General features: G+C 32.4%; 1 protein-coding gene across 1 annotated transcript; it reads right to left on the bottom strand.

The window, feature by feature from the left end:
* Positions 1-1776: 1776 nt before the first annotated feature.
* Positions 1777-12170, bottom strand: LOC119685126 (farnesol dehydrogenase). The gene is made up of 6 exons (XM_038099335.1): positions 11905-12170; positions 9249-9414; positions 8323-8449; positions 5095-5230; positions 2154-2288; positions 1777-2068 (listed from the first exon to the last, which is right to left on the bottom strand). Exons 1-6 carry the CDS (start codon positions 12046-12048, stop codon positions 2024-2026), a joined length of 753 nt encoding a protein of 250 aa, XP_037955263.1. The 5' UTR covers positions 12049-12170; the 3' UTR covers positions 1777-2023.
* Positions 12171-12379: the final 209 nt, after the last annotated feature.

Here is a 12379-nt window from a genome sequence, read left to right as displayed (position 1 = left end):
ATTAATGAGCTTTTTATCAATAAATCAGCTCATTTAAGTTCGCCATGTCGAATGCAACCCTTAGAACTAAATTCCTCACAAGGTAAATGACCAAAATTTGATATACATGTATGTATGTGTTAGGCGAACAATAGATCTTTTAGGTCGGGGTGCATTCATTGCCTATTATTTAATAATAATGTATGTGGCACATGTTTTATATGTAAAATTTAAATAAACAACAGCTGAGGTGTATAACAAAGGCACTGTGGAAGTAAATAGTAAGTATAAAATCTTTATTTTTAATAATTAAATATGCAATCGATATATAAAATGTATATAAATGATTTAATATTTAATTTTTTTATGTGATATATTATTAAGTGAAGCTTGTAAAAGAATATTAAAGTTTTATTAGCTGTATAAATGAGCTTATTATAATGTGTACGTTTCCTCATTAATATTAATGAGCAAGTGGTTAAAAGAGACAGTGTGAATGTACTTTTAGGGACTGATTTGACATTTGTAATTTAATTATAAAATTTTAAAGGGCTTTAATTGTTTAATAACAAGTAGTTAAAGATTTTTTTAAAAATTATCTGTAACGGGTTGGAACTCTGATTGTAGAAGAAATTATGAAATTGAAAAATTTGGGTTGTTAATTATATGTCAAATAAAGGAAATCAGAGACTAATCCAATTACTTCTAATTGTGTTTTTTATAATTTTTAACTCACATTTCTATTTTGAAATAACTGTTAAAATCTAAAGTAATGAAGTAGTCTATATGATTTCTTCATTATTGTCATATTTTTCGTAATTATGTTATAATATTCACTTAAAAACACCTGAAAAAAACTTATGCCCAATTTAGCTAAATGGTTCCGTAAGTATGGTGGTAAAACTAGGCATCTATTTAGTCTTAAGTTTTTAGAGCAATAAATAATTTTCAAGTGTGATAGTTCTCGCAGACAGGAGAAAGTAGGTGATTAGAAATATGATATGGATCCGACTATAAATACACCATAAGTGACAGCAACAAATCCATTCTCGTATGTAATGAATCAACATATATGATCCAATGTCTTAGTGAAGACATTAGCGGGTTTAAGAAGATATTGAATCATATCCACGACAGTCAGCCTTCAGGATTATATGGAGTTTCCAGAGTTTTGTTTAAGGTTGTAAACGAGCGAAATCACAAAGGAACAGATGGAGCTCCCAATGTTGGGTTTAAGATTACGGTATAAGCGAAACCACGCGGATTCGTAGATGTATAAGATACGTGGTTTACTTAAGAAGTTTCTCTATCACGATGGAAGTTGTGGCGATTGGTGCTTTTGCATAAACCAAAAAAACTACTTGACCAACTACCAGCATATTAGCTGTTATGTATGCTTTTAAAGGGTAGATCTTTCAACTGATTAAGCTGCAATGTATGTTTTTGTAGTGTAGGTATTAAAATTGACTAAGATATTTAAGAAAGTATGTTCTTAGCATATGCCATCTATCTTGAACAAGGGTTAGATAGCTATGAAGTCGGGAGGTTAAGAGGTAAAGTCTTTTTTGTTTAAATGTGACATTTTAAGACGAATATATTCAGGTGTCCTTATGATTAGTTAACCAATTTTGAAAATGAGTTCAATACCTAAGTAGATCAAGTTAAACTATAAGATAGTCTATATAGTTATACACATTCCCTTTATGAATTGATTGGCATACTAACATAAATGTATTAACTATATTTTACTGGGGTTCAATAAATACTCACCATTTACCCAATTAAAACAGCATTTGTAGCTTCATAATATAATTTATTATATTTATAATATTAGAATAAAAATACTTCTAATAATTACATAAATAGATCATTTTATCTGGTTTGAATAATAGATTGAGGTGACTTAATTTTATTTACTACTTCTTGTTAGAAATAATGTATGACTACTTTATAAAGTTAAGAGGATCAAGTGCCTGTTTTTTCTTTTGCATCTATATAGTAATCTGTAATTATATCTAATATTATTAATAAACTTGTTATGCTGTTATTCATCATAACGCCGCATAGCTTGCAGTATAACTTCCTCAACCTAATGAAGAGATTATAAAAATCGCTTATTAATATATATACTCGTATATATATTTAGCTGAGTGAGAAACTATGTACGAAAGTACCTGTACATTATTCGGAGTTTCCAAGGCATAAAGCACGGCTTGAGCAACATCCTCAGGCTTCAACTTTGGTAAATCAGCTACAGCATGCGAATACACATTAAGAAAATCGGTGTCTACCATTCCAGGACTGATGCTCTATAATGAAAAGGAACATAAGTATTTAAATAAATAAAATAATAAATTTTTGTTGAAAATTTATACAAGTATGTATAAATATAGTACCTATATAATACCTATATAGATATAAAATTGACTTATAAGTACTTTACAGTTCAAAAATTAAGCTGAAATATTTGAAATCAAGGAATTAATTTTTGTTGCACAGTCTAATTAGAGACCTCACTGATACTATTAATATATTTTTTGGTTCAGTCCAGACTATATGACCAGTTGCTAAAAATTAGAAGTTTTTAGAAAAATAGCAATGGGTTGGAGTCCACCAAACAAGGCTTTCTGACTATCATGAAACAGAAATGCATGACAGCTGGAAATGAGATTTAGGACGTGTGCGAGTTAGGCTAAGTTGATGCTAAACCAATTGGGAGATTTTTTGGGATTTTTTGCACTGCACACATTTAGCCATTTATCAACACGTATCGACATATCACTACATTATTGGCACAACTTAGTATTTCCCTCATTTAGAACGCAACTTAGCCTAACTCGCACACGACCTTAGATCTTTACATATGACCCGGAAACAATCGATCAATCAAGTGCATACGACAGCATCGCGTCAAAGCCATTTAAAAATATAGACAATGTTAACAGTTTTTTTCGACTAACGTGAAAAAAACCCAGCGTCCGGGTATTGTTGGTATTGTGGGTGTCGACGGTGTTGAGGGAGGTACTGTCCTAAGATGTGAAGCAGCGGTCGATCTGTTTGCTTGAACACGGAGGGATAGGGTACTTGTATTGATAAAATTGATACATTCAGGTGAATGTGTGAGTTCTCTGTGCTTAATTGAAATTTTAAATACAAAGTTTAGAACTGAGCAATATACCGGTGATACACTCATGGGTTTGTCACAGAAAAGTTTATGAGCCCATGATGATGACGGATCGAGTCTGTTGCGTTCAAGTAGTGAATGGAGATCTGGACACCAAATTAAGATTGATCAAGTGTATTATAAATTCCATCCGCTCGGCTAAAATGCTAACAAGGAGAATTATTTAAATATTATGGAACGTTTATGTGAAGCTGTTCGTGGAACGTGGCGAGAATTATGGGCACACAATATTTGGTTTTTGAATCGCGTATTATCTTATTTTGCATTGATTTCTCGAAACTATTTTGAAAATATTTAATTTGTATTCTTTCACCACTATCTCAATTGCCCGATTAAACACTGTCTGAATTCTAGCACAGTGTTATAGACTGTAAAATCAAATCTCTTGGATAGCCAAGGTGCCATTAAATTACTGGTAGGCACTTCAGTCACATTAATCATAATCAGGTTCAACTCATTTGGGTTCCTGGTCATAGGGATATCTCGGGCAACTGCTGTCCTTGACATTCACTTCTCAGATATTTGCGTTTCATTTGTTACACTTAAACTGGCAATTAAACAAAAATATCTAAGCATAGCAACGCAATACTGGACTGATGAACCCTCTTGAACACCCCTTGATATCTAAGTTGAGTTGATTTAATTTGGACAAGAATGTACTAGTCAGCTACTTCAACTTCAACGGACGGGCCACTGCGAAATAGTAAGGGTTGCTATGAGATTGGGTCTACTCTACAATGCCTTTTGTCGTGACTGTGGCTCTGAAGATGAGGTAGAAAAAGAGGCTGTACTCCATCTTATGGGAAAATAAGATGAACTAGGAAAAGATTACCTAGGAAAAGATTATGGGAAAATAAGATGGACTAGGAAAAGATTATGTAGGTTATCCTGTAACATTGGGGACCTAACCAAGTTTATAGAACTGTCAGGTTGGTTTTCCTTTACCTAATGGGGGAGAGTCGTTACCTTTTTTGGCGTTGGTTGTATACAGATCTTTCAATCTATGTATATATCAATGCTATTCCTGTGGTACCACAATGGGCTCTCTGGAAACAAGACCGCCACTTCAACCTACCTACCTTACAGAGTTGTAAAAATGCAAACACCAAAGGGATCATGTGTATTAAAGCGTAGTTAATAGAGTAACATATTGTGAACACCCCTAAAGCTTATCGGTCACTTTTTGTAAAAAAATTTTCCTATATTTTTCTTGATAACTGTTTTATATATAATGCTTATGCATTTGCTTATAAGTTATGTATTAAATATAAATTATACAATACATTTAATATGTTTTCATAAATTATTAAAATATATTTTAAACGAGAATTATTCTGCGCAAATTTTATACATAAATTAAAGTTGTAATTAGAAAAATGGAATGAAATTATAATGTCGTTCCGTTGCAAATTCATATTTTCATTTTATTTTATTTCGTATAATTCAATTAAATTAATTTCCAATTTAAAATATATTTTTGCAGCAATACATATATTAAATATTTTCCAATTTTATAATTCTTATTTAATTGCCCACAGGCATTTGGGAAATTTAATATTTTATCACAACGTGATGAAACCTACGTAGACACAACAAACGCCGACAGACAAACAAACGGACAGACATTAAAATTGTACCAGAACATGAAGTGAACTGTCGTTGCCGTATTGTCACAATTAAGTGCATATGCAATGTATAGCAATGTGTGTATGTGTGTATGCGTGTATGAGTATGTGCATTTGCATTTAAATTTATTTTTATTTAAGCACTTCATTAAAACATATACAAATTAAAAAAAAAAATAAATAAATAAAAAAAATAAATATAAATCACACAAGAGTGAAAAAATCTATCCCTGACCTTTGGAGTAGTGCAGAGTGTGTGGGTGTTTGGGTGGGTGGGGAAAACTCGATGGGTTGTAATTAACTTACCGTTAATTTAATATTTAATTTAAGAAAATGTATTTCCTGACGAGTTGTTTGGCAAAGAGCGGTAATTGCGTGTTTGGTTGCCGGGTAAACACTGAACAATGGAACTGGCACTTCGGGAATGCGATGACCAAGTACGCTGCGGATGAAGTAAAAATCAAAAAAAAAAATCTTGATAAAATAAATATAGTATTTGTTTGGATCTGAATGCACAGATAGATTTATATTTTAATATCAGTATTATGGGTTAAGAGAAAAATCACTTTGAGAATAGGAAGGATATAAAATAGGGATATGATTGTGTAAGGAATAATTTGGACTCATTGGGTGTTGGTGTGAATTATTTAAACTGGTTTGATTTATTTCATTAAGTGCTTAATTGAAACAAATAATGAAGGGGATAATGAAGTGGACAAGGGAAAAACATAAAATATGCTTATTAAAAAAATAACTGAAGATGATCTACGGAGTAGACGGAAATATCGGTAATGTAAATAATTTTTTTATAAAAATTAAAATATAATTATAAAATAAAATATGCTTGCTGCTAAGAAAACAAAAATCCCTTAATTTATGACTAAAGTGCTACCAATTATGTGAAAAGTCAACAAAAATTAGTTGACAGATGTTACTTCGGACTAAGTAAGCAATTGAGGAATAAAGCACTCTCTCTCTCTCGACAAACAAAAATCACGCTCTACAAATCTTTTATCATGCTTGTCCTGCTATATGTTATGGTGCAGAAGCTTGGACAATTACCAACACTGATGAAAAGGTGTTAGGATCATTCGAGATAAAAAATCTTCGATAGATCTATGGCCCTTTACGCGTTAGCTACAAGTATCGAATTAGATGGAAGGATGAGTTGTATGAGCCATATCGGAAAATTGACATAGTTAAGCGCATATAAATTCAGCGGCTGCGCTGGTTTGGTCATAACGTGCGAAAGGTAGGTGGACAACGCCGTAGAGGAAGTAAGCATCTTCGGTGGAAGGACAGAAGTATCAAATTGTTTTACGTGATTACCTGCCGGGATGGCTCAACATCACGGTGCTCTTAACACACGTATTAATATAAAGCGTCAATCAACGCCCCATTGGAATAGCCTTCCTTATTCCGCCGGTACCAATGAAGAAATTCATGTAAGTCATAACTTCCATATTGGTAAGATGCGAGGCCTACCTAAAACCTCTGCTACAATTTGGGCTGTAGCACCTGGTATGAAACGCACTCTACGGCGAATGAATGATAACCCAATACCAAATCATTCTTCCCGCGTACGTTTGGGTATCAACCGACAGCCACTACGAAGCCAACGCCAATGGTCAGAACAGGTGAAGCTGCGGGCTACTGACCCCCGTAGTACTAGATCGGTTCATCTTTGGTCAGATGTCGTGAGTGCAGTGCTCACTCACTACCATTTGCACTTCTTACATAAGTGCCAGACTGGCACTGGGGGATTTTAGTCGCCTCTTACGACAGCTAATCCTAACCGCCGGAGTATTCTTTTCCCCTCTCCGCAGGGAAAACTTCGGTAGAAGGACCAGGAGATCAACAATTTGAGGGCGCTCGGTACTATGAACTGGCTTTTACAAGTTCATTGGCTTCCTTGCTAATATAATATAATAAGCCACTGATCGAGCTGGCTGGCGGAGGCTATTCGAAGCGGCTAAGGAAGATTCAAGTCTGTGACGGCTAACTAAGTAAGTAAGTGTATATTCTGTGGATGAAATTGGATCATATTGTATTTTAGACTCATGGTCAGTGATAGATAATGCACTGAAATAAAAATTTTGCTGAAATCTCAATCACAAGTGTATTTTATTTAAGTTTAACATAATTTTGTAACCACAAATGGATGATCCATTTTGTCAAATCAAAACTAAACATACCTTCCGACATTGTAGTGACATTGAAGCATTTTTCTTAATTATTTAAATAATTCTTTGATTTAATGTATGTAAGTATGTGCTGTATATAAGTATGTGCAGTATATAAGTATGTGGAAGAATGTAGGGAATATATTGGACTGTGCATGTGTCACTTAAAATATGTCGAGAGGCATCAGTATTAAAATTATTGTGTTAAAACTGCGTAAATACTTAATTTACCTTACAAGTGCATTTATGAGGACAGGATTGTGTGTACGCCAGGATTTGCAAGGATATACATTAATGTACTATTTATAATATTTGTAGTTGAGTGTAATTGTGAGTGTGGGTCTATGGCTATTTGCATTTGGTGATTATATTTGTATACGCATTTGTGTTTAAATGTTTGTATTTAAGCTCTTGTGGATTCTGTGAGAAGGTGGGGGGACTCCCACAAAAATATACACCAAATGCATTTACTATCCGTCATATGTAATTAAATATAATTAAGTTTTAATAATATGGAATTTACGTTTAATGTATATAATTTTCATGGACGTGATTGGAATTCATTTTCCTTGTAGCCCCAAGTTACTTAAAGATGCATAAAGTATCTACTCGATACAGAAGACTTAGTAGTAAAAAGAAATTAAATCAAATAATTTTTATAATCACAAAAGAGAATATTTATAGAAATGATATGGAGCAACTAGACATAAAGAGCAAAAACTGAATTTTTTTAAATAGAGATATTTAAGATATATCCAAAATATGTGTGTGATCAATTCAAAACTGCGCTTAAGTAAAAGTCTTTGTAAAATTATATAAAAATAAAAAAATAGTATTGAAATTAAACAATTTAAAATAAAAATATGATAATTTATTCAATTATCATTATTAATGAGGTCCATTAACTCCCCACGGAGTTAATGGAACTAACAACAATTCAATTATTCTACAACTGTTTTATGATTTCGTTTTAATATAACACAGCAAGTGAATTTATTAATGAACTTTCACAGCAAAATTAACAAAACTCAAGTCCGAACACTGACTCTCAGTTTCAAATTTGGCAGGGCATGAGTTCACCCCTTGGTACTTGCAGTCTCAAAAAATTAATTACAAATAATTAAATATAAGAAATAATTCCAAGACCATTTATGATGAGTATTTGACAATACTCAAAACAGCTGTATGGTCAGCTAAATATTCAATTAATTAATAAAAAAATAAAATTTTGTTATTGTAATTTACTACTGTTCGAAATTCCTCTCTATTGAAAATAGTAGTTTATATTAAAAATTTGTTTTCTTTCGTTAAAACAGACAAGTTTCATTGGCTTCCTTACTAATATTCATACCTGTTTATGACGATTATATGTCCTCTGGTTTTGGTTTCTCGCATATGTTTTAAGGTTTCTCTCATGCAAACTGTCGTGGCAATCACATTCAGTTGAAATAATTCTTCCATTTCCTTCGTAGTTGATTCTATTGTAAGAGATCAAGTATTTGTTATTTACAACTTATAAATAAATATGTTATTTTTTTATTTATATTTATATTTATTATATATTATATTTATTTTATTTTATATATATATTTTTTTTTATAATACATATATATATACATAATATATGTTTATTTATTATTAAATTTTTTTATGTTAATTTCTATATGTGATCAAAAATTGTTATAGGTTATATGAAAGATCTCAAGATTAAAAACCAAATATCTCATCGTTAACTAAGAAATATTCCTATATAATACTTTTTTGGAAAATAAAACGTGTCTAGTCAGCCTTCTATATAGGAAGTTTTCTATGTATAGAAAGATTTTATACTTAATTTTATTTTTATTCACTCAGTTCGAAGACCTAGAATACGCTGATGACTTAAATTTATTAAGCCATAGATGCACCGATCTTCAAAATAACATCAATACAATCAGCACATATGTGATTAAAGCTGAACTTGAGATTAACACGTCTAAAAAAAGTTATGTGCAGCGGCTACGGTGCATCCACAGATCCAGTCATAACTATAAATAACGAGAGAATCGAATATGCTTGGGTAGCATAGTGATGAAGGTGTCGCATCTCGTATTTATAAAGTGGGATGCCGTTTTTGCTTAATTAAACACTATATGGAAATCAAGTTAATTTACCATCTGTAATATCGGAAAGCAAGCGCTTCGGTGGAGTACATAATATTCATTGCAGCATTATTAACTATAGGTCATATATCTTAACTGCTATGTCTATATATAAAAATTTGTTTAAAAATCCAACCTGTTAAGAAATTCGCTTTTATTATTCCTGCATTATTTACCAGGACATGTATAACGTAAAATTTTTCACGTATCCAATTGAATGTTTCCACAATCGCAGCTTCATTAGTTAAATCGCAATGGCGAGAGAAAATTTTTCCCTTTCCCTTAACTTTTTTATTAAGTTCCTTCAAAGAAAAAAAATATAATTAATAGTTTATAACATGAAAAATAAATAAGTATGTCTATATACAAAGTTTTCCTTAAAGAAAACTATATCAAAGCAACACATTTTGTAAAATAAGATCATAATTTGCATATAAAACCAGATTTAGTTTTACTAGATCTTCAATATCGCTCGGACACCGGGCTAGTGGCTGGCGACTATACTTTCGAATCTGTCAAGGATTTCATCTACCTTGGCACCGCCGTAACGAATACAAATGATGTCAGTCTGGAGATCAGACGAAGAATCACCATTGCTAATAGGTGCTACTATGGGCTCAGTAGGCAATTGGGATGTAGAGCTCTCTCTCGACAAACAAAACTTACGCTCTATAGGTCGCTCATCCTCCCTGTGCTTCTGTATGGCGCAGAAGCATGGACGTTATCACAGAATGATGAAGCAGCACTGGGAGTGTTCGAGAGAAAAGTTCTTCGTAAGATCTTTGGTCCTCTACGAGTTGGCGACGACTACCGCATTAGAATGAACCACGAGCTGTACGAGCTTTATCACGACATTTATTCAGCGCATTAACATCCAGCGGCTTCGCTGGCTTGGTCATGTCGTGAGAATGGATGAAGACGCTCCGGCGAAAAAGGTGTTTGAAGCAGTAGTTGGCAGAAGAAGACGTAGAGGTAGACCGTGTCTCCGGTGGAGTGATCAAGTTGAGGGAGCACTAACTGGACTTGGTATACGAGACTGGAGAAGGCGCGCACGCAGCAGAGGCGCCTGGGGAGACATGCTGCGTCAGGCCGAAACTCGGTAACGGGTTGTTATGGCCACATAAGTAAGTAAGATCTTCAATATCCTTAGTTCATAAATTTATTTTTCGATTATTTTAATATATATAAGCTAATGCTCCACTATATCCACGTGGGCATTATATAATGCATATATTTTATATACGACAACGACAGATATCTGTGGTTAAATTTTGTTTTATCCAAATGGTAGTCTTTAGTAAAATTCTTCAAGAACGTAGAAAAAGTAAGATGTCGGCTTACAACAAGCCCATAGAGCAATTCTTTGAACTTAACTATCTAAGAATATGATTTAAAAGCAGTAAAGTCTGAAGAAGAGGCACAAATCGAAACCAATAAAATGGCAACAATATCAGGACGTCCAAAAATGGTAAACAGCAATGATTTGGAGAAGTGGCAAGTACCCAAGTATATAAGGCAATAGCTAACGTTTTTCTTAGTTACTAGTTGTTGGTAATGTTTTTGTGAAATTGTCACTCCATTTGTTTATTATTTAAACGTTTTTGGTGCTGTTAGCTTGCACTTTAATTTTTGCTTATTTTATGTACGTGAGTTAATTCGAGCACAGAACGCTAACGAGAGTGGAGGAACTTCCTTTAATATAGGATGAATTTTTTTAAATAAATAATTCATTTTAAATTTAAAATTAGTGAAATCCACAAATTAACAGCGCAGAAAAAATAATTTAATACTAAAAATATTATATATAACAAAAACTATTAAGAAGGGGGACTTTATAATCCATATGTGCTGTTGGGTTACACTTATATTTCAATAAACCTGCGTACATCATCTAGATGCACAATTTTCATATAATTTATTTATATTTAATTGAAATTTAATTAAAATAGGTAGCTAGGAAGGTGCAACTGGGTGATTCATGATAGGATCTGATAGGCCGGTAGCGATATCAGATTAGAGTGGGTGAATAAATAGTAAATAACGACATATATCATGTAAGCAAATTTTAAAAAATAGTTCCCTTCAAAATTAGGAAAGAAGTTCAAGTCCTTGAAACTAATCATTTCAAAGAATTTTATATTAAGATACTTAAGCTACCTATGTCTCGGCTTTTATAGCATATATTCTGACAGTTGTCTATTTATATCGCACAGAGGCTTCAGTTCTTAATTTATTTGGTGTTCCGTAAAGTTAGTGATATTGTCAACGGTTTTATTTCTCTTGATGCTTTTATGGCCAGGAACTCAAAATGTAGGTATACAATATATCATATATTATAATAAATATATGAAGAAAATAGGTTCACATTGTGATTTGGGTAATTCCAAAGTCTTAGTTTATTACATTAGTAAATGGTTTTGAGAATTTTTTTTATTAATATATGTGGCATTGCGAAAAGGCTCTGATAAGTCGGCTATTTCGTTATGATGTAAATTTTGTTATAATTCGTTTTTCAAAACAAATATAGATTTGTTCATTCACAGACCATTGGAGGATAGATAAATTGATTATGTAGTATGGATAAGTTTTTTTCATCCTGATCAAGACTACACATATATATTTATTTCGAATAAATATAGTATATATGCATATCCGACGATTTCTACATAGCTCTCTTGATGTTTTACCAAACTTAATAAGAAAGGGTATACAAAATATCACATATTATTATATATGCACTATATTTTAATATTTTTAATTAAGCTATATAGACAACTTTTACAATATCTCACATCAATTAATTCCGTTCGTCTTGATATACCAATCACAACCATGCCAGCATTAGCTAAAGCCACAGCTATACTAGCACCGATACCGACCGAAGCGCCAGTGACTACCGCCACATTGTGATGCCAATATTCTGAATCTTGTGACATTTTTTTATATTTAACACTTTTTTATTATTATAAAAAGAAATTTAAAAAATATTTTGAAAAAATTTATTATTTTAGTAAAATCTCAACAAACAACCGCTCGTCTAGAAAACCCAACGTTGACTAATCGCGATCATAAAATATTTTATGGTAGACATCAATATTCTTTGTGGGATTATCGCATCGATGCACTTTATTGGTTATGAGGTGGAATATTGTGAGAACAGATTTAAAGCGTGTTCAGTTGGAAGGGAATATGGGTGCATATGAAGCATTTCTGTATTCACACGAATCCTCTTGATTCGCGGTAATTAAATTTGAATGCTCTTATGTT

This window comes from Teleopsis dalmanni, chromosome 2, assembly GCF_002237135.1.
Source record: "Teleopsis dalmanni isolate 2A chromosome 2, ASM223713v2, whole genome shotgun sequence".
Lineage (NCBI taxonomy): Eukaryota > Metazoa > Arthropoda > Insecta > Diptera > Diopsidae > Teleopsis > Teleopsis dalmanni.
This window is presented reverse-complemented; position numbering and strand designations above follow the sequence as displayed.

Coding starts and splice junctions, on each gene's coding strand:
- LOC119685126 (XM_038099335.1), bottom strand. CDS start 12,048: ATGTCACAAGATTCAGAATATTGGCATCACAATGTGGCGGTAGTCACT. Junction 8,450..9,248: donor AAAAGCGAATTTCTTAACAG/GTTGGATTTTTA, acceptor CTCTTACAATAG/AATCAACTACGAAGGAAATG. Junction 5,231..8,322: donor CATATAATCGTCATAAACAG/GTATGAATATTA, acceptor CTTCATCCGCAG/CGTACTTGGTCATCGCATTC.